Consider the following 27,190-nt stretch of genomic DNA (forward strand, 5'->3'; position numbering starts at 1 on the left):
CATGTAAACATGTTAAGATCATTTGGGATTATACTGTATGGCAAAAAACGAAGTTCATACATTTATAGAAACACAAAGAAGTGAAATCCCGATGACCAAAATGATCCTTTTCTTTAAAAGTATAACTTTTACTAGGAAAATATGAGAAAGTTTGAACAAAGAGTATTTTTTTTATATAAATGGAAGTTGGAAATAATAATTTGCATTAAAAGGCTCTTTCATTTCACTTTTAACACACAAAATATGACCTCAGGTTTGAAAATTCCTAAAAGTCAAACATTATTTCTAATAGAGTAGCTACTTTTTCATGTTAATCTAAATCTCTCCCTACAGAGCAGTGCTATGTTGCTCTCTCCACTTTCTCTTCTTCTGGCTGACTCATATGCGTCCAGAAAAACTGCTCTGACATCATTGCTCCGGGAAACCTTCCCCTAAAGCAGCGGTTCTCAACCTTCCTGATGCCGCGACCCTTTAATACAGTTCCTCATGTTTGGTGACCCCCAATGTCATTGTTACAAATTGAACATAATTAAAGCATAGTGATTAATCACAAAAACAATATGTAATTATGTATGCTTTCTGATGGTCTTAGGCGACCCCTGTGAAAGAGTCGTTCAACCCCAAAGGGGTCGCGACCCACAGGTTCAGAACCGCTGCCCTAAAGCCTTTCCCTCCAGCTCTTCCTTTGTGATCCCAAAGTAATCTGTGCTCTTCTGAGCTTGTGAGCTCTTCATTAAAATGACTTAAGTCCCCCCAAACCACTAACAAGTGTTAAACCAGTGTAGGCTGAAGTGGGGTCAGCCATAATTGGTTTCAGACTAGCGTTATTTCCTCTGAATCCGGTTCCCAAGGATGAAAAGTGACAGCAGCGTGTAAGCGTCCGCATCCTTAGGGACTCCTGAGACCAGCGTTGGTGGGCGTTTCAGCCTGGTGCACGCCCACAAGCACGCCGTCAGGGTCCGCAGTCCAGCGCGGCTTCGGATTGGATAGAACGGTGCATGCCGGGAGCGGCCGGGCCTTCGCAGTGCTTTCGGGAGTTGTAGTTTTTGGAGCAGGAAGTGGGGGTGGCAGGGATAGAAACCACAGCTGAGGCAGCATTCACTGCTGCTGCGGTCATCCGGGTGTAGTGCATCGCTGTGAGCCTCTCCGCCCTGGGTCCCTTCTCTGTTCCTGGGGGCGCTCCGGAAGCCCAGAGGGGCGAAGCGGCAGGGACGCCTCTCTTCAGAGAGGAGGCGATGTCGCAGCCCGGGATGGGGCCGCAGCGTGTGGGAGTGGAGCTTGGCGACTGCGAGGAGCGCCGGCCGGAGGAGAGCAGGTGGCTGGGAAAGGGCCGGGGAGTCGGGGGACGAATAAATGAGCTGAACCACCGGGAGGCTTGGGAGGGTTCCGAGAGCGTGGGGAGACGTGCCAGGTGCAATAGACATGAGGGTGACTGCTGTGGGCGACTTGTTTGGGAAGACATTCTGAGAGCAGAGTCGGGCAGGGCGTGGGTAGGACGGAGGAGGGAACCGGCTTACGGAGGGCGAGGCAGGGTGGCTAGGCTATATTGAGGCCAGGGTGAGAGGGGTTGCTGCAGAAAAGGTGAATATTGAGGGGCGCTGCAGCAAGATGTGATAGTCCACTCCAGAGTCTATAGATGGGAAGAGGACACGAGGTTGGTGCTCTGACCGAAACTTGCGGTGACAGCAAGCAAGTCGGGCCAATATTGCCAAGGTTGACGTTGTGAACATTTCTGGGAGCAAAGGTTAGGCATTATAAGTGTCCTAGAAAGGAGCTTAGGCAGCGATGAGTGTGAGGAGGAAGGCTGGCCTGTGGATGAAAGCCGGCCATTGTAACCGCAGTCGTGTCGGGTGGGGACTTGCTAATGAGACTGGAAATTGTGTGTCTGCCCGTTGTCAGTGCTGGATCCCTGTCAGAGAGTGGCAGGACCTCTGTCATTTCCTTCTCATTTTCCAACCCTTCGCTTCTTCCTCACAGCTGCAACTAAGCAACCTCACATTTATCTATATGGAACTATTGTCATCAAGTTCATAGTTTCTAGAAATTAAAGGGTTTAAGATTTTTTTAAAACGATTTTATGTATGATTATTTTTAATCCTCACCCGACAACATGTTTATTGATTTTAGAGAGAAAGAAAGGGAGAGAGAGAAACACACACACACACATCAATGTGAGAGAGAAACATAGATTGGTTGCCTCTCCTGTGCGTCCCAAGCAGAGAACAAACCTGCAACTTGGGTATGTGCCTGATCAGGGAATCAAACCCTCAACCTTTCAGTGCATGACAACGCTCCAACCAACTGAGCCACACTGGCCAGGGCAAAAACGGCTTCAAATGGTGACATATAGAGGTGCATCCCATATTTAGGGTTTGCTTCATTAATAACTCTGATCTTAACCTTTTAACAATCAGCAATGGTGGTAGGATAGAGCAAGACTGTGGCTTAAGGGAGTCTTGTTTGACTTTTAAAAACAGTTACGGTGTCAGGGGCAGCTGGGGTGCAAAGACTGGAGGTAGAATATTTACCTCTGAGAAAATGTCAGTAAGGGAAAATTAGTGCGGTATGTCTGGATGAAGACGTGGCTGTTTAAGTGCACAGTTAGCCTGTCGTCTGCTGTACCCGCAGGACACTGGGGTTCTTGCCTGAGATCTATGAATGATGTGTTAGTGAAACCGAACATCTTACTTCCCTTTTCCATGTTTCAGTTTCTGCATGTATATATTTGGCTATCTAGTCTTCCTCCAGATGTCTGTGAAATGCTTCATGTAAGAGACCCCATATAAATTCTGAACAAGTTTTAAGGTTATTTTTTATTTTCTTCTACCAGTTTGTGTGCTAGAAGAAAATAAAAATTCAAGTTCAAATTTTCTTCCCATAGCTGGGTTAGTTATTTACTTAATATATTTAACAAACACTTATTTACCACATGCCAGGACTGCATAGGAGTCTTACAGGCAAACTTATTTAATCCTCATAGCAAGTGGATAAGATACTCTATTATCACTATTTATCAGATAAGAAAACTGAGACATAGGGTAAATAACTTGCCAAGGTCATACAGTGAATCCCTGATGGAACTGGAATTCAAACCCAGGCGATCGGGCTCCAGAGTCTGCACTTTTGATGCCTGTGCTTTGCTGCCTCTCACTATGCTAATGTATAGGGAGAAAGAAATGTATAAGATAGTGAACTTCATAGCATTCAGGCCGGTAGGATAGCTCCTTTGCAGGTATGTTTTCCTGTTACTCTTTACATGCTTGACTATTTATTTATCTTTCAATTACATGTGACAGACAATATTATTTTATATTAGTTTCAGGTGTACAGCATAGTGGTCAGATGAGGTGATCCCTCTTCTAATACCCACCTGACATCATACATAGTTATTACAATGTTATTGACTATGTTCCCTATGCTTAAATCCCCATGACATTCTGTAACTACCAATTTGCATTTCTTAATCCCGTCACCTTTTTCACCCAGTCTCCCCAAACCCCTCCCGTCGGGCAGCCCTCAGTTTGTTCTCTATGTCTATGAGTTTTTTTCTGTTTTGTTTGTTCATCCATGCTTGAGTCTCAACCAAGGAACTCTGGTCAAGACTTCATTTCAGCAGTGGGATTATCCCCATGAAGCCACTTATATTGTGGCTATAGCCTGTTCTCTGTTGGTGGTTGTTAACTCAGAATGTGTTGTTTAGTGAGGCTTCATGGCATCGATGGCCTCCTTAGCTCTAGAGCAGTGGTTCTCAACCTTCCTAATGCTGCGACCCTTTTTTTTTTTTTTTTTTGCTGCGACTCTTTAATACAGTTCCTGATGTTGTGGTGACCCCCAATATCATTGTTACAAATTGACCATAATTAAAGCATAGTAATTAATCACAAAAACAATATGTAATGATATATGTGTTTTCTGATGGTCTTAGGCGACCCCTGTGAAAGGGTTGTTCAACCCCCAAATGGGTCGCGACCCACAGGTTGAGAACCGCTACTCTAGCGAGACAACTGATAAATGCATGCCTTGTGCCTGAGAATTGAGGCATTGTGGCTGGTTTAGTGCAAACCAAATCTATCTATGGCCAATAAAACACCTGATTCACAAAAAATCTTGATGAGATGGCATAATTTTTTAAAAATACAACTTTTCAATGTATTTTCTGAAAGCAGTTGTAGTGAAATGTGCATAAGCTTTATAGACAGATAGAATCGTTTTTATAGCCTGCATTTGAATCCTTGTTCTACTGCTTAATTTGGTTCATCCTGTCTGAGTAGGAAGAATGATGCCTTCCTGACTGGTAAGTTGTGAAGATTCTATAAGATAATGTGCATAAGGTTCCTCACAGAGTGCTGGTATATATTAAGTGCAAAAAAATGACTACTTCTGTCCCCTCCCCAGTTTTCTTGAAGCAAGGTGTATGTGTGTGCGCGTTCTTTTGGTGCTGTTTGCAGTGGTATATATAGCCTGCTCTTCCTCCTTCCATGGCTCCTCTATCTCAGTTGGGCACCCTGAGGACACTTGTTGGCCTAGCTTTTAACTTCATCCCTGGAGTGTAGTTCTGTCCCCTGTTGTTTTCCACTTAGCTGGTTATCACTCTAGCAGAATGCTGTAGTGCTTAGGGATGATATTTCATTTTCCCTAGGGTTTCCTAAATGCCAATTTTTGGATGTTTTGTTTTTTGGAGATTTTCCGGTGAAAGTACTAAACAGGTAAAGGAATGATTCTTCTAGCATTGCTTTGTTACCCTAGACTGCCTTGGCCTATACAGCCTATTTCTGAGTTTGGAACCCAGCTACATGTGCAGTTTTCCTGGTGCAGTGATCTAGATAGTGTCTCCAAACTGAACTCATTCCATTGACCAAAACCTTTTCCTCTTCAGTTCTCTATCTTAGTTAATAGAATTTTCCACTCAATCAACCAAGCCAGAAGCCTCAGAGTGAAATTTGATTCTTCCCTCTTCATTTTCCATATCCAAGCAGTCACCAAATCCTCTGAATTCTGTTCCCGATTTTTATCTTGAAGCTTTATTTTTTTCTCTGTTTCCAAATATATTGGCTTATATTAATGAAAACAAAACAAAACAGAGAGTGGTAATGTTTCCGGAATGGCCAAATGTAGGTGTGTGCTTAAACAAAAATTTGTCCCTATCTGTGTGCCCTTTATTCTGGTATGTTGGCTTCATTCTCAGGCAGACTCTTCTCCAGTGCAACCCTTAGCAAATTGAACTTTAGCAATCCCAACTAAAATAAATAAATAAAGAATGCAGTCTCAATACGTATAGCAAAAGCAAAAATTCTGGACTGACTCTTTTTGGATGGACATGACTTACGTTCCTGTTTCAGGGTATGGGATATGCAGCTGAGTCAGAACTAAACAATGTGCCCAACCCTGGGTCCAGGGAAGTGTGATACTTCCTTAGAACTTCATGGACCAGACTAAGTGGCAGAGGTGTGATTTCCCTTTGGAAAATTAGGGACCTGTTACTAAAAGAAAGGGACATGAATTCTGGACAGATGTAAATAAAATATTCACTGAAGACCCCTATTATCTGTCATTGTGGATTATCTCAGCAGCCTCTTAACTAATCTCCCAATCTGAACTCAGTCCCCCAATTTCAGACAGCCTCCACACTGCTACCAGCTTAATTTTTCAGAAGCAAAGTTACAAAAGTAATTTGTTCAGAAATGTTCAGTGGTTTCTCATTAAAAATATAAAATAGTCAAAACTCCTTCCCTCGTATTCAGTCTGGACTTTAGTCCCTATGAAGTTCCCAATTGTAAAGCTATGCATTTACTCGCTGTCACATCTCCTTCCTCACCATTCTCAATGTTGCAACACTACATTCCCTGTAATACCTCCTTCTTCGCCTGGAGATCTCTTAGTCATCCTTTAAATAATGTTCCTTTGGAAGGCATGCCCTACCTGTCCTTTTTCATCTCTCTTATTGTAGCATTTCTCATTTCATAGCATTTTATGTAAGTGCCCATTTCCCCCATTGCATTCTGAATTCCGTGAGAGATGGGGACTCCTCTTTCACCACCATAATAAGCCTAGCATACTGCCTGACATATAATTGGTGTTCAGTAATATTTGTTCAAGGAATGAAAATGGTAATGATTTGGTCATGTCTCATAGTTGGACAGGTGCCCCTGTACTGTTGCCATTGAAGGAAAGGGCCTCCTTTGTCCCTATTCATTGACCATGCTAGGAGTCGACAGTTTATACAGCACTGGCAGCAAAGTAGGATGATTACATGACTTTTGAGCAATCCATACTGCTACTCCAATTATTAATACAAAAAGAACCCACAGAAACATTCTCCTGAAGTTTTTTTTTTTTTTTTTTGGGCGGGGGGGGGGGGGGGAGACAAATGCTATTGTCAGAACCCAGGAAGGGGAGGTGTATCAGCTGACAGCAGGGACCCAGAGCTGAAGCTTTTCAGTATCTACCCTCCCCACAGCTGTTTCTGCTTTTTATAGCTGCTTTATTACTTCTTCCACTAAATGGATTTTGTTTTGTTTTGTAATCTTCGTTAAGTTTCACCAACCTACCTGGGTGGCCATAGAACAGCTCCATCCAATGTGATAGCCACTAGCCACATAGTTACTTAAGTTTAGATTAATTAAAATTAAATACAATTGAAAATTTCAGTTCTTTAGTCACACTACTCAGATTTCAAGTGCTTAATGGTCACAGTGGCTAGTGGCTGCCATATTGGACAACACCGATATAGAACATTTCCAGCATCACAGAAAATCTAATTGAACAATGCTGCTATAGGTGTAAATCTGAATTTTTCAGGAAACAACTACAGCATGCTTACTTAGCAGGAAAGTTGGTACTTAGATTGGGGACACAGGTAAGGAGTTGGTACACCATTGGTGGTTAGGTTTCTAACGTAAGGGATTTTACTTTTGTTAAACCTGCTCGTTGTTGAAATTCAATAAATTTGACATCATTCAAATTTAGTGTGATTGGTGAGACATTTTTTGAATAGGTAGGAGGTTACAAAGCATGCCTCCAAGTACTGCTATTCTCTCCTGGACATTGAGATTCTGCTGTCAGCCATAAAGGGATGGGACTGGCCAGCGATTAGGTTCTCCTAGGTCAGTGATGGCGAACCTTTTGAGCTCGGCATGTCAGCATTTTGAAAAACCCTAACTTAACTCTGGTGCTGTGTCACATATAGAATTTTTTTGATATTTGCAACCATAGTAAAACAAAGATTTATATTTTTGATATGTATTTTATATATTTAAATGCCATTTAACAAAGAAAAAATCAACCAAAAAAATGACTTAGCGTGTCACCTCTGACACGCGTGTCATAGGTTCGCCATCACTGTCTAGGACGGTGCACCAGAGTGGAGACTTATAATAGAGTCAAGTGTGTTTTTTTCTATAAGCATATTGTTTGTTTTTAAAACATCATAAATACTTAACTACATATTCTACAAGGTTAATACTATATAATTAAAAACAGAAAATATGGAGCCAGACAAGAAGAAAATTGCCACCTCAGTGTTACCAATAATTATTTTACTTAATTATGTTTTTCTGTACTTTAAGAAGGGACCCATTACTTCTTTCCAGGAAGTACTTTCTGGCATTAAAAGTCCCAGGTGCTTGCCTCACCACAATCTTTCAGCACAAGATGACCTTGATTATTTAAAAAAATCCTCATGATACTTTTCAGCTTCTTGTTTAATAACTTTGTTCAGATTACTAATCTTTCATTAATTGATAGCCTCAAGGAAGGCCTAACCAACTTTTCTCTATTTTCCCTCATATAATCAAAAGTAACCACTATTAACATATTATTTCTTTTTTTTTTTTTCTTCTTTTTTTTTTTAATTAAATCTTTATTGTTCAGATTATTACATTTTTTCCTCTTTTTTTCCCCCCATAACTCCCCTCCTCCCAGTTCCCGCCCCACCCTCCACCCTCACTCCCCACCCACTGTCCTCATCCATAGGTGCACGATTTTTGTCCAGTCTCTTCCCGCATCTCCCACACCCCTTTCCCCCCCAGGAATAGTCAGTCCATTCCCTTTCTATGTCCCTGATTCTATTATAATCAACAGTTCATTCTGTTCATCAGATTATTTATTCACTTGATTCTTAGATTCACTTGTTGATAGATGCATATTTGTTGTTCATAATTTGTATCTTTACCTTTTTCTTCCTCTTCCTCTTCTTAAAGGATACCTTTCAGCATTTCATATAATCCTGGTTTGGTGGTGATGAACTCCTTTAGCTTTTCCTTATCTGTGAAGCTCTTTATCTGACCTTCAATTCTGAATGATAGCTTTGCTGGATAAAGTAATCTTGGTTGTAGGTTCTTGGTATTCATCACTTTGAATATTTCTTGCCACTCCCTTCTGGCCTGCAAAGTTTCTGTTGAGAAATCAGCTGACAGTCGTATGGGTATTCCCTTGTAGGTAACTGAGTTTCTTTCTCTTGCTGTTTTTAAGATTCTCTCTTTATCTTTTGCTCTTGGCATTTTAATGATGATGTGTCTTGGTGTGGTCCTCTTTGGATTCCTTTTGTTTGGGGTTCTCCGCGCTTCTTGGACCTGTAAGTCCATTTCTTTCACCAGGTGGGGGAAGTGTTCTGTCATTATTTCTTCAAATAGGTTTTCAATATCTTGCTCTCTCTCATCTTCTGGCACCCCTATAATTCTGATGTTGGTACGCTTGAAGCTGTCCCAGAGGCTCCTTGCACTATCCTCACATTTTTGGATTCTTTTTTCATTTTGCTTTTCCGGTTGGGTGTTTTTTGCTTCCTCGCATTTCAAATCATTGACTTGATTCTTGCGCTCCTCTGGTCTGCTGTCGGGAGTCTGTATATTCGTTATTTCAGTCCGTGTATGCTTAATTTCTAGTTGGTTCCCCAATATAAGATCGAGGGTCTCATTAGTTTTCTTGTAGATCTCATTAAGTTTATCGGCGGCTTCTAAACAGTTCTTGAGAGACCTTAAAAGTGTGGTTCTGAACTCTATATCTTCCATTGACAATTTTGTCCTGTTTCTTTGTCTCCGCATTTTGTTATGCTTCCTTGGTGCACCCCCTAGTGGTCTTTGTTCGCAGTCTTATAGTTAAATCTTGATTGTTGTAGCTAATTCCAGGGAGGGTTTGACCTCCAGGCCAAGTGGCTATGAGAATCAGCTGTGTCAGCAGTGTGAGAACTTCTGTCCTCTAGGGAGGTGTTAATCTAGCCTTTGCCTGAGGCTATCTGGCAAATGCCTGTGTGCAGGGCTTGGGCGGGGCGGGTCGCACAGGATCAACAGGGTGGGCTGGAGAGAGCAGTTATGGCGGCTCTCAGTCCTGTCCCTAGGGGCTCTGCCTCTCTGAGTCCCAGCACCCGCTGCAAAGCTCAGAGAGAAAGCTGCAGTCGCTCTGACCGAAGCCAGACAGTCCCGCTTCTCCCGTTTGAGTCTGGGTCCCTAAAGACTCGCCCGGATCTGGAGCTCAGAGTCTGCGACTCCCTCCGGATTGAAAACGGCAACCGTGCCCTCCGCCGCCAGCCCGCTCCGCGCACTCCGCACCTCAGAATTTGACTTCAGCACTGTGCCTCCTCTGAGTGTCCGTATGCGTTTCTCTTTCCTCCTAGTTGTAGGACTTCCACTCAGCCAGCGTTCCTGTGGTTCTGGGTGATGTCCCTTCCGTTTTTGGTTTCACTTTTGAAGTAGTTGTTCAAAGCAGCAAACTCCGGCGTTAACCTATGCCGCCATCTTGGTTCTCCCAACATATTATTTCTTATTGTATGCTGAGATCACAAATAGCATAATAATTTTATAGTCTGCTTTTTATACTTTAGCCTACTGTTATTAGCTTGGAAACTTCCTAACCACAAATTTTAATGGTTTCGTGATATTCCATCAGATGATGTCACATAGCTGTCCTCACATTCCAGGGATCAAATCATTACCTGATTTGAGTCAACCTGATTTTCAACTCTGATCTCAGGTAGATACCACTATTCATTTCACATAAATGACACACTGTAGAGGGACTATGCCAATAAGTTGAAGCTATTTCCTTTTACCATGAAAAAGAGCATTGGGGATTGAAGATAAGCCAATATATATTTCTTGGATTGAGGCTCACTTTAAAATTGCATCATACTGCCCTAACCGGTTTGGCTCAGTGGATAGAGCGTTGGCCTGCGGACTGAAGGGTCCCAGGTTCGATTCTGGTCAAGGGCATGTACCTTGGTTGCAGGCACATCCCCGGGAGGGGGGTGTGCAGGAAGCAGCTGACCGATGTTTCTCTCTCATTGATGTTTCAAACTCTCTATTCCTGTCCCTTCCTCTCTATAAAAAAACCAATAAAATGTATTTAAAAATAAAATAAAATTGCATCATAATTACTTATTTACTATTTATTTTACTTATTTAGTGTAACACTTTAAAAAATAACATTTGCTTATAACTTCTTTGTTTCTTGAGTGTCACTGCTGATTGTGATTTGGCACCCTTAAGACTGAGTTGGCGTTTAGGAAAACTGTTTTTCCTTGAATATCCTTTTTGAGTTGCTTAAGCAATTCCTGTTCCTCTTTAAAGGAGGAATGTAGTCAAAATCCTCCCAAAAGAAAACAGGTAGGACTTTATTCTGAGATTGGCTTTACTGTTTGTTAATGAAAATGATTCAGGTAGAGATGGATTATGCTGGCCCTTGTCATTTAGGCCTGGTTCTTCCTTGGCACAGGGTGAGCAGCTTAGAAAGACTGCTTTTAATTTATAATGAATAAAGGAGAACACTCTGTATATTTGCAGAAGTGTCTCTGCAACGGGTGCTTTGAACCTAATAACTTCAAAGTCCTGACCTGTGCCCAGATAAAGGTTACATGTGAATATAGGATGATACCATCCAAAGAATTACTATCAAATGGGTTTAACCTAGGAAATGCTGTGGTTAATAAATGGGGAGGGGTATTTGATTTATCTTGGTGATCTGCTTATTTGCACGTTAGATTCAAGTATAAATGGATTAATCCAACCACTGTGTATGGGCTTCAGTTGAATTTAGTATTTCAACTCTGAAAATGATAACTATATAATTAGATTAAAGGACCCTAAAAAGGTAAAAACACTAAACAGACTAGCTATATAAATAAAAAATATTTTTAGGTTTACTTTTCTTCTACGTGAGCGTGCACCAAATATAAATGTTTTGGTGTATCTTAGAGCAAGAGACACATTCTTTTGTAGCTTTGGTGTCTTAGGGACACTTTATTGTGGGGAAAAAAACATTCTTTAGTTTTGTCCAGAGAAGTTGTCAGTAGATCTGAATGCACAAGGTTTCTAGGGTTTCAGTGCTCTTTGCATCATTTTGGAATCTAAGTCCTAGGATGATAAGGTACTTGGTGTCTGCTTTCAGGATTTATCATGATGTTCTTTGACAGTTAAGCTTGTAAGATCAATATAGAATCGCCGAAACCGGTTTGGCTCAGTGGATAGAGCGTCGGCCTGCGGACTGAAAGGTCCCAGGTTCGATTCCGGTCAAGGGCATGTACCTTGGTTGCGGGCACATCCCCAGTGGGAGGTGTGCAGGAGGCAGCTGATCGATGTTTCTCTCTCATTGATGTTTCTAACTCTCTATCTCTCTCCCTTCATCTCTGTAAAAAATTAATAAAATATATTTAAAAAAAAAAAAAGATCAATATAGAATGAATCAGAACACCGATATGTATAGTAACTTGAGGAACCAGACTGGCTGTCAGGCCTGCAAGACTTGATTGTAACTTGTTGGAATGTAAAAACTGTATCAGTCAGAACTGGTCAGGTTAGCTCTGAGGAAGCACAGGAGATGGAGAGTGACCTAAGTGACAGTTGGCAGTCAGCTGGCCTCTGTAATGGCAGTTTCCCACAGTACAATAATAAGTGACATTTTTATGACCACCTCAGTCCTGTGTACATCTTAGTTATCTTGAGGTATCTCTCAGAGTTGGTATAGAAATAGAACAGGGAAATTGCAAATAGGTGCATGAAAAGTTTTCCTTATCACCGATCACCAGGGAAATGCATATCAAAACCACAATGAGCCCTGGCTGGGGTGGCTCAGTTGGATGAGTGTCATACCATGCACCAAGAGGACACCAGTTTGATACCCAGTCAGGGTACTTGGCTGGGTTGCAGGCTTGATCCCCAGTAGGGGGCTTATGGAAGGTAGCCAATCGATGTCTCTCTCTCTCTCTTTCTCTCTTTCAAACCAATAAAAACATATTTTAAAAAACACACACAATGAGATGTCACCTCACACCTGTTAGAAGGGCTAGCATCAAAAAGACAAGAGATAACAAGTGTTGGTGAGGATGTGGAGAAAAGGGGATTCTTGTGCACCACTGGTGGGATTATAAATTGGTGCAGCCACAATGGAAAAAGTATGGAGATTCCCCAAAATATTTAAAATATAACTATATGATCCAGCAATTCTCCTTCTGGGTATACAGCTAAAGGTAACAAATCACTATCTCAAGATATTCATTGATTTAAAAAAAGATATCTGCACCCCTGTGTTTATTTATTTATTTATTTATTTTAAAATATATTTTATTGATTTCTTACAGAGAGGAAGGGAGAGGGATAGAGAGTTAGAAACATCAATGAGAGAGAAACATCAATCAGCTGCCTCCTGCACACCCCCTACTGGGGATGTGTCCGCAACCAAGGTACATGCCCTTGACCGGAATCGAACCTGGGACCCTTGAGTCTTCAGGCTGACGCTCTATCCACTGAGCCAAACAGGTGAGGGCAATTGAAGCATTATTTACAGTAGCCAAGATGTGCAAGCAACCTATGTGCCCACTGACAGATTAATGGATAAAGTAAATGTGATAGCCCTAGCTAGATTGGCTCAGTGGGTAGAGTGTCCACCCTTGAACTGAAGGGCCCCAGGTTCAATTTTGGTCAAGGGCATATACCTCGGTTGCGGGTTCAATCCCCAGCCCCTGTTGAGGCCTGTGCGGGAGTCATCCAATTGATGTGTGTCTCTCACATTGATGTTTCTCTCTCTGTGTGTCCTCTCCTCCCTTCCACTCTCTCTAAAAGTCATTGGAAAAATATCCTTGGGTGAGGATTAACAACAACAACAACAACAAAAGTAAAAGTGATATTGATACATACATACCATGGAATATTATTAAGCCATAAAGAAGAAAATCTTGCCGTTTGCAACAGCATGGATGGACCTTGAGGGCATTATGCTAAGTGAAATAAGTCAGACAGTAAAAGACAAATACTGTATGATCTCACTTATATGTGAATCTGAAAATCCCGAACTCATAGCAACAGAGAACAGATTGTTCGTTGCCAGAGGTGGGGGTGGAGGGATGGGGAAAATGGGTAAAGGTGGTCCACAGGTACAGTCATAAGATAAATGAGTTCTGAGGAGAGGGGAGAAAAAAGAAAAAATAATAAATAAGTTCTGAGGATGTAATATACAGCATGGTGACTATAGTTAACACTACTGTATTTGTATTTGAAAGTTGCTAACAGATTGTCTTAAAATTCTCATAAAAAAATTACAACTATGTGAGGTGATGAACATTTACTAAACTTATTGTAGTAATCAGTTTGCAATATTTACATATGTCAAATCATTATTTTGTGCTGAAACTAATATAAATTTATACATCAATTATATCTCAATAAAAATAGGGGTGGAGAAAGAAATAGAACATGGGAGTCTGGTGACTCAGATGTTTAATGGTATAAGATTAAGAAAGCCCTGTGTCTCTCAGTTTGAATAAATTCTTCATCTCAAGGCTTTCAGATCAGAAGACCAGAGCGAGATCCATCTGTGTTTTTCTCTCTAGATGATACTCATATACCATATCGAACTTCACTCATTTTTATTTTATATGTCTGCCTTTACTGTACCCATCTACTTTTTAAAGATGCTCAGAAAATGTACAAAAATGTGTAAGAGAGGTTCATTTTGAGTACTGATAGAGAGAATTCCAATTCAGAATTCTCCCATATCTGTAGATATTTAAATAATGTAAATAGTTATGGTAAAAAATTCCTTAAAGAAATTATTACCATTCTCAGTACTGTTCTTTTTTTTTTTTAAAACATACTTTACCGATTTTTCACAGAGAGGAAGGGAGAGGGACAGAGAGCTAGAAACATCAATGAGAGAGAAACATCGATCAGCTGCCTCCTGCACACCTCCCACTGGGGATGTGCCCGCAACTAAGGTGCATGCCCTTGACAGGAATCGAACCTGGGACCCTTCAGTCCGCAGGCCGACGCTCTATCCACTGAGCCAAACCGGTGAGGGCAGCAGTACTGTTCTTAAAAAGAGGAAAGAGTCATATGCTAAAAAGAAATTAAGGGGAAAGGTAAAGTGCCCAGCATAACAATTGGGGACCCAAAAGAAAGAATTTGACGCCTCATCTCCTTATGATTTTCTTAACCAGCTTGTTTCTGTGCATCCAACTTTTTTCATTCAATTGCAGTTGATTTTGAGTTTTTATGGGTTGGAAACTCTGTTGAGAAAATGTTGGGGATTTAAGAGGAACCTTGAAGATCATCTGGCATCGATTTTTAAACTTTTCCACTAAAGTGCTTTATTTCTTTTTAAAATATATATATATTTTTATTGATTTCAGAGAGGAATGGAGAGGGAGAGGGAAGGGAGAGAGAGAGAAACATCAATGATGATAGAGAATCATTGATCAGCTGCCTCCTGCACACTCCCTACAGGGGATTGAGCCCACAGCCCTGGCATGTGAGAATAGTTGACTGATTTGGGGGCATGTCCCAAAATGACTCAGTGCAAACTTAAAACATTTTTATCTCAATTTTAGCTTTAAAAAATACAGGGGAAAAATCATGGGCAGCCCGGCCCATGTGGCTTAGTAATTGAGTATCAACCCATGAACCAGGAGGTCAGGGTTCCATTACTGGTCAGGGCATGTGCCCAGGTTGCAGGCTCAATCCCCAGTAGTGGGTGTGCAGGAGGCAGCTGATCAATGATTCTCTATCATCATTGATGTTTCTCTCTCTCTCCCTTCCTTTCTCTAACCCATCCTATCTCTGAACTTAATAAAAACATATTTTTTAAAAATCACGGGCAATTTATGTACTTACCCATAATATTTGTATCTAGGTATGTGTATTTAGTGCTGGAAATATTTTTTCCTGCTTTTTTGTTTGGCACAAGATTTCTGGTGTTGAGCAAATATCCACATCTCTTTATATATTGTCCATGGTCCAGAAGAGGATCTTGATGGGTCATACTCCCAGAATCATAGGTTATCGGCTACTTTTGTGAGGATTGAATGATAGTGGGTGAAGGTCACCTTGCAAAGCATAATATGCCATGTAAATGTGAGTTGTTCCTTTTTTTAAATCTTAGTGTTCTTTACATCTTCAATCCTCTCAGAATTGGATCTTATGACGAAGTAAAAAATGAATAGGGGAGAGAATGATAGGATGTGGGGCAGAAGGTTTCTTGCCTTAGACCTTCTTTGACGTGATTGGCATTAGGTACAGCAAGTTAACTAACCATTGGTATCGGTGATGCTCTTGCAGGAGGGAGCACTGGCAGTTGCTGGGTAATTTGAAGACTACTGTGGAGGGTTTGGTGTCAGCCAACAGCCCCAACGTCTGGTCCAAGTATGGTGGCCTGGAACGGCTTTGCAGGGACATGCAGAGCATCCTCTATCATGGGCTCATCCATGACAAGGTACGGAGACCCTCTTTTTTGTCCAATTGGGTGAATTAGTTGTTGGAAAGAAACAGTTGCATTAAGTTGTTAGCAGGGAGAAGATGATGGTCTCTAGTCGGTGAGCCCTTGAGGGAAGGACTGTACAATATGATGACGAGGATTAAGGTCAGGACAGTCATTGGGACTTTCCTCTTAGGATTATCCTAGGAAACATCTGAGAAATATTTATGGACTATTGTCATTTTTAGAATGTCCTATGAATATCATTTTGTAGACAACTGGTTGATACTTATGAGTAGCAGTTGTAATTATAGCTTACTTTTAAAAATATAAACTTTTTGATGTTGAGTTTATTTTCCTTAATATCCGCAAACATTCTAATAAACTGTGAGTATTGAAAATGAGTAGAAGCTAATATTTAATGGTTTTTGCTTATCTTTGGCAGTTACTTCATTTGCAGTGTTTTAAGTAAGGTTTGGTCTGGATAAATTTGTCAAGTGATTCATTGGTCTGGTATCCTTCTACTTTTTAAGTATCAAACCTTGTCCTGGCCAGTGTGGCTCAGTTGGTTGGGTGTCCTCCCATGCACCGAAAAGTTGCCTGTTTGATTCCTGGTCAGGGCACATGCCTGTGTTGCAGGCTCTACCCCTAATAGGGGGCATGCAGAAGGCAGCCGAGCGATGTTTTGCTTTCACGTGGATGTTTCTCTCTCTCTCTCCCCCTTCCTTTCTCTCTGTAAATCAAATAAAAAAAAATTTATTTATTTAAAAAACATTTTTTTAATTTATTGACTTGAGGGAGAGAGAAACATTGATGTGTTATTCCACTTATTTATGCATTCATTGGTTGTCTCTTGTATGTACCCTGACTGGGGATCGAATCTGCAACCTTGACGTATCAGGACAACACTCTAACCAACTGAGCTACCCAGCCAAGGGCCAATAAAAAAGTCTTTATAAAGATAAAAAAATAAAAACCAAACCTCACAACTATGTGCATAATTGTGTATTCCCAAATACTCATGCTCTTTCCTATCAGAGCCCAGTATTTTCCCCTGGAGCTCTTTCCCCTGAGCCAAGGTTACCTTTTTTTTTTTTAATCAGAATTTATTCTCAACTAGCAGTCACATTGGAAAAGATCTAATCAGTGAATTGATATTAAGGTATTTATAGTTGATAGGATTTACTTTGCTACCCTCCCTTCTAAAAGTCTGTGTATATTACCTCTTTAAACCAATGTTCCTATTAGATTTTTTTCTTTTTTTTTTAAATATATTTTATTGATTTTTTACAGAGAGGAAGGGAGAGATAGAGAGTCAGAAACATCGATGAGAGAGAAACATCGATCAGCTGCCTCCTGCACATCTACTGGGGATGTGCCCGCAACCCAGGTACATGCCCTTACATGCCCTTGACCGGAATCGAACCTGGGACCTCTCAGTCCGCAGGCCGACGCTCTATCCACTGAGCCAAACTGGTTTCGGCTGATTTTTATTTTAAAAAATATTTTTATTGATTTCAGAGAGGAAGGAAGAGGGGAGAGAGAGATAGAAACATCAATGATGAGAGGGAATCATTGATCGGCTGCCTCCTGCATGCCCCATACTGGGGATCAAGCCCACATCCCAGACATGTGCCCTTGACTGGAATCGAACCTGGGACCCTTCAGTCTGCAGGCCGATGCTCTATCCACTGAGCCAAACCAGCTAGGGCCCTATTGGATTTTTATAATTTAGTGGGAAAGTTGGCTTAGGTTAGATTTTCTTTATTCAGAGTAAGTTCTGAAAATGAGGCTTTCTGTTTTAATTAGTTTTAAAGATGGGAATTTTTTTATCCTTTAAAGAATTGCCAAAACCGGTTTGGCTCAGTGGATAGAGCGTCAGCCTGAGGACTGAAGGGTCCCAGGTTCAATTCTGGTCAAGGGCATGTACCTGGGTTGCGGGCACATCCCCAGTAGGAGATGTGCAGGAGGCAGCTGATCGATGCTTCTCTCTCATCGATGTTTCTAACTCTCTATCTCTCTCCCTTCCTCTCTGTAAAAAATCAATAAAATATATTTTTAAAAAAAATTAAAAAAAAAAAAAAAGAATTGTTCTTAATGATCTTCATTATTAAAACACCATTCTAGGAATCTGGAGGCAACATTGTGTAGCAATCTGACAAAAGTCTTTAGAATTAGTCAGAACCTGGATTTTACATCCAGACTCATTGCTCAGGTCCTTGGGGGAAAAAAATGACATCATAGTTATAGTTATAGACTTTTGAGTCAGACTTCTCATATTTTAATCTTAGCTTTACCACTATGTGGTAAGTTATATAACTCTCTGTGCCTCTGTTTCCTCATTTGTAAAATGATGAGATAACACTGGTACCCACCTCATAGGATTGTTGTGAGCATTAAATGAGATAATACGTGAAAAGCTTTAGAAAAACATGAGAAATTATTAGTCTTAACTATTAGGTAATTGCTTTTGTCATCTGTAAAAATTAGGATAATGTTATTTATATCATAACATTTGATGGAAAGATTAAATGTAAAAGCATACAAATTTGCCTACTGACGTTCACGGCACATAGGAGGTAGTTAATAAGTGTTCCTTTTTTTTTTTTTTAACTTTCAAGTTAACTGTCTTGTAGTCCTATGGCAAAAATAATTATGAACATTGGAATTTACAAAACAAATAAGTTAACCCACTGCAATCTGCCTTCTTCCCTTACCACTGATGATCTTGGTACTAAAATTTAAGTAAAAATGACATCCATGTTATCAAATCCAATTAACATATTTCTCCTTTGAGCGCTGTCTTATGTTCTTCACTATTGACCACCATCAGGCATTATTATTTTATTATGTCATGGAGACCTCTGACTTCTGTGACCACTCCTTCTTAGTTTCTTTCCCTGGAATCTCTTCCTCCTGGATTTTAGCTTTTAATGGGGTTCTGTCTTATGTCCTTATCTCTTCTTATTTTGTTCATTTTCCTGAAGCAGTCTTATCTACTTGCATTGTTTAGGCTCACACATCTCTGCTGAACTCCAGGTCTACAAGACTAGCTGTCGGCTATATATTATCTGGCTGGCTGTCCTACAGGCTAAGCACAGTATGACCCAAAACAAACTTACATTCTCCCATGAGTTTGCCCTTCCTCCTGCTATTTTTAATACTAATTTGTGGCATTGCCAGCTACTAGGTATTCCAAGTTAGAAACTTGGGAATCATGCCAATATCTTTTACAAAACTCAGTACAAGTTTCCCAGACTGATGACCAAAATAGCTACCAGATTAGTGGCCCTGCCTTCTAGTAGCTAAAGTACCTGTGTCTTGGTAGCAAAAGGATTCTATTACTAATTTTACAATGTCATCTAGAGTAATCAGTTAACCATATTACAGGACAATTTTACCATCAGTGCCAGGAAGAGAAAATGTGCCATGATGAAATAGGGAAGTCAAAGAAATTCTCAAATAAACCATACACACACACACACACACACACACACTCACTCACTCACTCACTCACTCACTCTCACTCACTATAGGCCCTAGTGGGAAGAATAAAAACCAGAGGTTCATTTTCATTTCGCCACTGCTCTGTTCTGCCTTGTAAAGACCTAAACATTGAAGTCTGTGTCAAGGACTTGTTTTTCCCTTTCATTTCCTCCCTAAAGACTAAGGCTTTCAAAGGTTTGGGTGCTGTGTCATCAAGAAGCTATTTGCCCTTGGAGAGGGGGAGGGGTATAATGATTCATGTGGGTCATTTCTTTTGTGCTTTCATAAGGATGTGTTATGGAATGTGTATTACATATTTTTTTAATCAGCGCCTTAGGAAAGCTGTAAATGACCATTTTCTTAGAAAATCTCATTGTTTTTGACAGCCTTCATCTAGGCTGTCTTTTAGTCCTCCCATAGCAATAACAATCACTCTTTAATATTTTGGTAGAATTTATTATTTTTTTCTGTGCATTTATATGCTTTTTAAAATATTAAGATTGTACTGTATATAGCACTCCATATTTCTGTGCTTTTTAAAATATTAAGATTGTACTGTATATATCACTCCATAACTTGTTCTAAAATATTTAATTATTATTTATTTTTTTTAAAAAGTATATTTTTATTGATTTTAGAGAGAGGAAGGGAAAGGGAGAGAGAGATAGAAACATCAATGATGAGAGAGAATCATTGATTGACTGCCTCCTGCACACCCCACACTAGGGATCGAGCCTGAAAACCCAGGCATGTGCCCTGACCAGGAATTGAACCGCGATTTTCTGGTTCATGAGTCAATTGACACTCAACCACAGAGCCGCACCAGCCAGGCAATATTTAGTTCTTTAAATGGACAACACATTTATATGGTTAAAAAAACAAAAAGTATAAAACCATATCCAGTAAAATGCTTCGTTTCCTTCTGATCCCATAGGTAACTACTATTTACCAATTTCCTTCCAGAGAATTTTTATGCTTATAAAAGTAAATATGAATACATAATTTTCTTTGCTACACCTGACTTTTCACATAAATAAAAGGACACTATAACCACTATTCTGTACCTTGCTTTTCTCATGTGATATATCTTATAATTTATTTAAAATAGTTAATTCGACTGGCATGGCTCAGCGGTTGAGCATAGACCTATGAACCAGGAGATTATGGTTCGATTCCTGGTCAGGGCACATGCCCAGGTTGCAGGCTCAATCCCCAGTGCGGGTGTGCAGGAGGCAGCCGATTAATGATTCTCTGTCATCATTGATGCTTCTATCTTTCTCTCCCTCGCCTTTCCTCTCTGAAATCAATAACAATATATTAAAAATAAATAAAATTGTTAAAGAGCTTCATTCTTTCTGACAGCTGTCACTTTGTAATGTTTCATTGTATATGTATACCATAATTTATTTAACCGGTCTCCTGGTAGTGGACATTCAAATTGCTTTCAGTCATTTGCTATTAATAATAATGCTACAGTGAAGAACCTTGTATATAGGTCAGTTGGTCCTTTACTATATTCCTAGACATAGAATTGTTAGGCTAAAGGGCATGTGCTTTTCTTGTTTTTACCACCAAGTTGAAATTTGTGGTTTTGTTCATATACAAATCCTAATATATAAAAAGCCAGGGGCTGTCACGACCGAAACAACCAGACGGACGACTGAACAGCAGGCTGCATGGAGCAACAAGGCCAGCAGGGGGGTTAGTGGGAGACGACCAAACGACTGAACAGCAGGCTATGTGGGGCGACCAGGCCGGCAGAGGGGGGTAGTTGGGGGCGACCAGGCCTGCAGGGGAGGCAGTTGGGGGCAATGAGGCCAGCAGGCAGAGGCGGTTAGGGGTGATCAGGCTGGCAGGGGGGGCAGTTAGGGGCAATCAGGCAGGCAGACAGGTGAGCAGTTAGGAGCCAGCGGTCCCGGATTGTGAGAGGGATGTCCGACTGCTGAGTTAGGCCCGATCCCAGGGATCGGGCCTAACTCAGCAGTCGGACATCTCCTGAGGGGTCCCAGATTGGAGAGGGTGCAGGCTGGGCTGAGGGAATCCCCCCCCCCCCCCGTGCACGAATTTCATGCACTGGGCCTCTAGTAGAATATAATAGTCAATATTCTATGGTTTCTAAACACTTAACCACTGGTGATTCCCATAAGATGCTGTTATCCTTCATAGTTCAGGTGCATGACCTTCTGTGAAAGCCCAACTTGCTTTCCTTTCTACCCACCAAATTAATTTGTCTTTCCAGAAGTCTTGTAGGATGTTTTCTTTGTTGGCCTCTCCATGTTGCTGCTTTATTTGAAAGACTTCATTTTCTAAGTGCACAATAGTCCTTTCAATCTCATAATTCTTACTGACCAGGGATACCCAATTTGACTACATTTCTCTTAATTTAGATCCAGCTGTGAGTTGCATGTTCCTTTGCTGCCAGTTTAAATCTTGAATATGTTTCCTTAACTTCTGGAGCTCTTTCTGTGCATGTTCAATCATGTGAACTAGATTTTCATTATATATTTCCCAGGCATTGCATCCATGCTGTGACATTAGTTCTGGATTCTCAATTAGAATCGCTTGATGCTCTAACTGGGCTACAGAATTGTTTACACATTCTTTCCATGAAGCAACGACATTTTTCTGACCCGAGGAAGGGGCTGGAAGTTCATGTAGTTTTATACTAAGCAATGCAATTGGTTGACGAACAGCCAGTCTTTCAAATTTATTTCTCATTCTGTTGGTTTCAAAAGCAGAATAACACGGGTCTGTCAGGTAGTTCTTTGTAGGTTGATGTCTGTGAGTTTGTTTCTCCACCAGCCCCGCAGTCCTTCCCGCACACCAGGCACCTCATAATCTTGGTCAGAATACAGCAGTGCAGCCTCTCCAGCCACCAAACCCGTGCCCACTGTTCTTAGGTTCACCCGAGTTTTCACAAGGCTATGTGCTTTTCAGTTTTGATAGTTGTTGCCAAATTACCTTATAGCAAGTTATGTCTTTTTATACCCTCACCAATGCATGAGCATCTACCAGTAATTCTTTATACTGTTGCCAATACAGGGTGTTACTAAACTAACTATTGCCAATGTAATTGGTGAAAAGTTACGTTTCTCTTACTATGAAAGATGTTTATAAGAGCCCTTCAATTTTTTTTTTCTGTGGATTTTTTCTATTTCCCCCCATTTTCCTTAGATTTTTAGTTTATTAAGAAAATTAGTGGTGAGCATACTGTGAAAAATACAGATGATATATGATAGAATTATACACTTGAAACTTATATACTGTGTTAACCAATGTCACCCCAATACATTTAATTTAATAAAAAAGAAAATTAGTCCTTTGTCTGTAATGTGAGTTATAAATACTTTTTTCCTAGTTTGTCTTTTGACACTCTTTTTAAATCTGCCCCTAAGGATATTTTCTCTATTGATTTTTTTTCTTTTTCTTTTTTTTTTAGAGAGAGAGAGTGAAGGGGAGGGAGGAAGGGGGAGAGAGAAAGAAAAATAATTTATGCGAGACCTCTAACCACCCAGCCAGGCCTATATCATTTTTTTATAACAGGAAAAGCCTTCTTATACTTCGTGATCTGAATCATTAGCTGATTGATTTATTAAACGGTGGTAAGATATATCACTCAAACATTTTGTTTTAATTCAAAACATCTAAAATTGCATTTATTCAATAGTCTTTGGCTATAGGGCAAAAACCAAATCAATATATTTTATTGATTTCAGAGAGGAAGGGAGAGGGAGAGAGAGATCGAAACATCAATGATGAGAAAGAATCATTGATCACCTGCCTCCTGCATGCCCCCTACTGGGGATTGAGCCCACAACCCAGGCATGTGCTCTGACCAGGAATCAAACAGTGACCTCCTGATTCATAGGTCGATGCTCAACCACTGAGCCATGCTGGCCAGGCAGCATAATTTTTAATGTGTATATAATATTACATGCGTGAATGTACTACCCTAATTTTTTAATCAGTACCATACTGATAAATGTTCAAGTTGTTTACATTTCGTATTTTTTGCTATTATAAAAATACTGAACATTCATTTAAAATTTTATTTACAGAAATTTAAAATTTATGCCTCTATCTCTTCCTTTTTGATATGTATACTTGTGCTTTTATACATTGAAGACATTTTTTAATTAAAAAATCCAATATTCTTACTTCTTTTTTCTCTTGTGGGATGTATAGGGTTTTTTTTCCCCCCTCCTCTTCCTTCTTCTTCTCCTCTTCCTCCTCCTCCTCTTCCTTTTCTTCAAGTTCTCCTCCTCCTCCTCCTCCTTCTCCTCTTCCTCTTTTTTATTTAGCTCTTTAATTCAGCTGGAATTTATTTTGGCCTATAGTTTGTGTAGAATGCCTAAATTTATCTACTTTTTACTAGCCAATTTTTCTTTTCTACTGATTTCCCCCAAAAGTGGTTTATTAAGTGAACCTAACATTTTTTTAATAGACTTTATTTTTTAGAGCAGTTTTAAGTTCTTAGCCAAATTGAGCAGAAGGTACAGAGATTTCCCATAAACTCCCTGCCTTCTCTCATGTATAGCCTCTCCCATTCTCAGCATTCCCCACCAGAGTGGCACATTTGTTACAACGGATGAACCTGCATTGATACATCATTATTATCCAAAGTGCACAGTTTACATTAGGGTTCACTCTTAAACAGTCTATGGTTTGGACAAATTTTTAATGACATGTCACTACCCTTTTAGTGGCATATGGAGTAGTTTCACTGCCCTAAAAGTCCTCTGTGTTTCACCTATTCATCCTCTCCATCCTACCCCCACTCCAAAACCTGGTAGCCACTGTCTTTTTACTGTTTCCATAGTGTTTTGCCTTTTCTAGAATGTCATATAGTTGAAATTATAAGGTATGTAGTCTTTTCAGATTGAATTCTTTCATTTAGTAACATGCATTTAAATTTCCTCCATGCCTTTTTGTGGCATGATAGCTCATTTCTTTTTAGTGCTGAATAACATTTCATTGTCTGACTGTACCACTATTTATCTATTTATTTGCCTTTCAACTATTTAATACTTATTACACACATAGACACTTTACCAACAGGTATCGTTCTCACTTTATAAATGAAAAGTTCAAGTCAGGTAATGGCCCAAAGGCCTCTAAGTGTTGGTGCTATCTCTTGCGTGCTTTCTTCCCCAGACCTTGATACCCTAACTGCTAGAACCTGTTAGGGAGGTTTTTGAAGTAAAGGTAGGGAAGTAGAGATGCCAAAGGACCTACACTCAGTCCAGAAGACAAAAGTACTTGTGGACATTTTAATGAACTTCCCTCCCTGTAGCTTCAAGCTACCAGGACACAAGCCCCACCAACACCCTTCGTCTTCTCCTCAGCTCTTCTGCTGAAGAACTTGGCCTTCATACTGACAGGCTGCTTTGGGAGCTTTCCCTTCCCCAGAACTTTGTAGTAGCCTGATTCCACCACATCAATGATATGAGCAGCTCCAGTCTTGCTTTTGGTAGCATTTACCTGGGTCTGCTCACTGACCAGGGTCCACAGTTTATCAAGGTTGACAGTTGGGCAGAAGCTCTGGTTCCTCTTTAAGTGCTAATGCCTCATACCAATTTTCCCAAAGTCAGCTGGGTGATATTTGTCGAAGTTGATCCTGTGATGATGCAAGCCACCAGCATTACCGCGGCTCCCCCCCTCCCGCCATGCTTCCTGTGCTTGCCGATGCCGCTGTGGCCGTGGCTCATGTGGCCCTGAAGTTTTCGGGTCTTCCTCAGTCTGGATGGCATGTCGGTGGCCGAGATGCAAGAGCACCACCGTTTATTCATCCATTGCTTACTGAGGGACATTTCTATTGCTTCCAGGTTATAATAATTATGAATACATCTGCTATAAACATCTGTGAGTAGGTTTGTATGTGGACATAAGTTTTCAGCTCCTTTGGGTAAATAACAAGGAGTGTGATCACTGGACCATATGGTAAGAGTACGTTTAGTTTTGCAAGAAACTACCAAACTGTGTTCCAGAGTGGCTTTAACATTTTGCATTTCTACCAGCCGTGAATAAGGGTTCCTTTAGCTTTAAATCCTTGCCAGCATGTGATGTTGGCATTGACCTGGGTTTTGACCATTCTAATAGGTATATTGTAGTATTGTATTGTTTTAATTTGATTTCCCTGGTGACATGTGATGTAGTGTATCTTTTCATGTGTTTATTTACCATGTGCATATTTTCTTTGGTGAGGTGTCTGTTAAGGTTTTTGGCCCATTTTTAAAGTCAAATGATTTGTTTTCTTATTGTTGAATGGTGGAGAGATAACGGTAGAAAACAGATTATTTTCATTATATAACCTTCGATGTCATATGTACAAATTGTTCAAAAGAACAATTACAATAATTTTAAACAGCTATCCTTTAAAAAGGTGAACATGTATATGTATTCCTTTTATTGCTGCTGAGAACTTCTGTTGAGACAAAGGAAGGTTGTGCTTTTTAAAAATATATATATTTTATTGATTTTTTACAGAGAGGAAGGGAGAGGGACAGAGAGTTAGAAACATCGATGAGAGAGAAACATCTATCAGCTGCCTCCTGCACACCCGCTACTGGGGATGTGCCTGCAACCAAGGTACATGCCCTTGACCGGAATCGAACCTGGGACCCTTGACCGGAATCGAACCTGGGACCCTTCAGTCCGCAAGCTGATGCTCTGTCCACTGAGCAAAACCAGTTAGGGCAGGAAGGTTGTGCTTTTATCTCTCTTTGAATGTCAATACCAGAACTAGATTTGGTCCAAAATGGTAGTGATTTGTTTACCATGTGTGTTCCCACAGCAGGTGTGCTGCCGCCAAACTGATTACTGGCAATTTGTGAAAGATATCCGCTGGCTGAGTCCCCACTCAGCCCTTCATGTGGAGAAGGTAAGAGATGAAGGTAACCCCGAGGCTTCATTGTTTGATGTTCTGCTTGAGGAGTCTCCTAGAATAGAAGGATGGTGTGTGTCGAGTTTCTTATAACCGAGGAGAGGAAATTATCCCTTCAGGACTGATTTGAAGGGGAGGATTATTTGCTTTAAAAAATAAACTTTGCAAACCCATTGTTCTGGCCACTTTCTCTTATTTGGGGAAGGGGTGTAAAAGTTTTGTTTTTTTCAAAAGATCTGCATATATGGGATCAGAGTGAAGCTTTTCAAAATCCAGGATATATGGTATATGTTAAGAGGTTCCCTGAAGTGGTCGGGGAAAGTAGGACTGAAATTTTAATAACTGTTTAAGAAGATGAGAATACAACAATTAGAAAGAAATGTGAGGTTTCTGAAGGCCAGTGTCAAATGGAGCCAAACATGTTCCTATCAGCTTTGGCTACCATCATAGCATTCTACTCTTCTATCCTCTCAGCTCATCATCGTAACCCCGATTTCTAGTCAGGGGAACAAAGCCGGAGGAGGTTAGATGACTTTGCCAGAGTTACACAGCTAGTTCCAGATCAGTCTCTGCCAAATTTATGTATCTATTGATTTAACTCTTTCTTATGGAAAAGTTTTAATATATACAAAATTAAAGAGAATAGTGTAATGAACTCCAAAATATCCACCACCCATCTTCAATACTTAGTGATTCATGGCCAGTCTTATTTCATGTATATCCCACCCACTGCCAGATTCATTGTTGAGATGATGTTGGGAAAAGTAACTTGTTTTATTTATTTTTATTTTTTATTTTATTTATTTATTTATTTATTTTTTAAAATATATTTTATTGATTTTTCACAGAGAGGAAGGGAGAGAGATAGAGAGTTAGAAACATCGATGAGAGAGAAACATCGATCAGCTGCCTCCTGCACATCTCCCACTGGGGATGTGCCCGCAACCCAGGTACATGCCCTTGACCGGAATCGAACCTGGGACCCTTCAGTCCGCAGGCCGACGCTCCATCCACTGAGCCAAACCGGTTTCGGTTATTTTTTATTTTTTAAAATATATTTTATTGATTTTTTACAGAGAGGAAGGGAGAGGGATAGAGAATTAGAAACATCAATGAGAGAGAAACATCGATCAGCTGCCTCCTGCACAC

General features: G+C 40.4%; 1 protein-coding gene and 2 pseudogenes across 7 annotated transcripts in view; 1 reads left to right on the forward strand and 2 right to left on the reverse strand.

Moving 5' to 3' along the window:
• RUBCN (rubicon autophagy regulator) overlaps positions 1-27,190 on the forward strand; it is a 67,183-nt gene that overhangs the window by 11,551 nt on the left and 28,442 nt on the right. For 3 of the 7 annotated variants that reach the window (XM_036349864.1, XM_036349866.1, XM_036349869.1), the window contains exons 1-3: positions 1,042-1,315; positions 15,537-15,690; positions 25,952-26,038. In XM_036349864.1, the coding sequence (XP_036205757.1) occupies positions 1,236-1,315; positions 15,537-15,690; positions 25,952-26,038 (321 nt within the window). In that variant the 5' untranslated portion in view covers positions 1,042-1,235. Of the gene's footprint in view, positions 1-1,041; positions 1,316-15,536; positions 15,691-25,951; positions 26,039-27,190 lie in introns of those variants that run through there. The other 4 variants (XM_036349865.1, XM_036349867.1, XM_036349868.1 and 1 more) reach the window with 4 other exon arrangements.
• On the reverse strand, positions 21,319-23,925 carry LOC118677589 (annotated as a pseudogene).
• Positions 24,454-24,908, reverse strand: LOC118676262 (annotated as a pseudogene).

Source organism: Myotis myotis, unplaced genomic scaffold (assembly GCF_014108235.1).
Source record: "Myotis myotis isolate mMyoMyo1 unplaced genomic scaffold, mMyoMyo1.p scaffold_m19_p_2, whole genome shotgun sequence".
In the NCBI taxonomy this organism is placed as follows: domain Eukaryota; kingdom Metazoa; phylum Chordata; class Mammalia; order Chiroptera; family Vespertilionidae; genus Myotis; species Myotis myotis.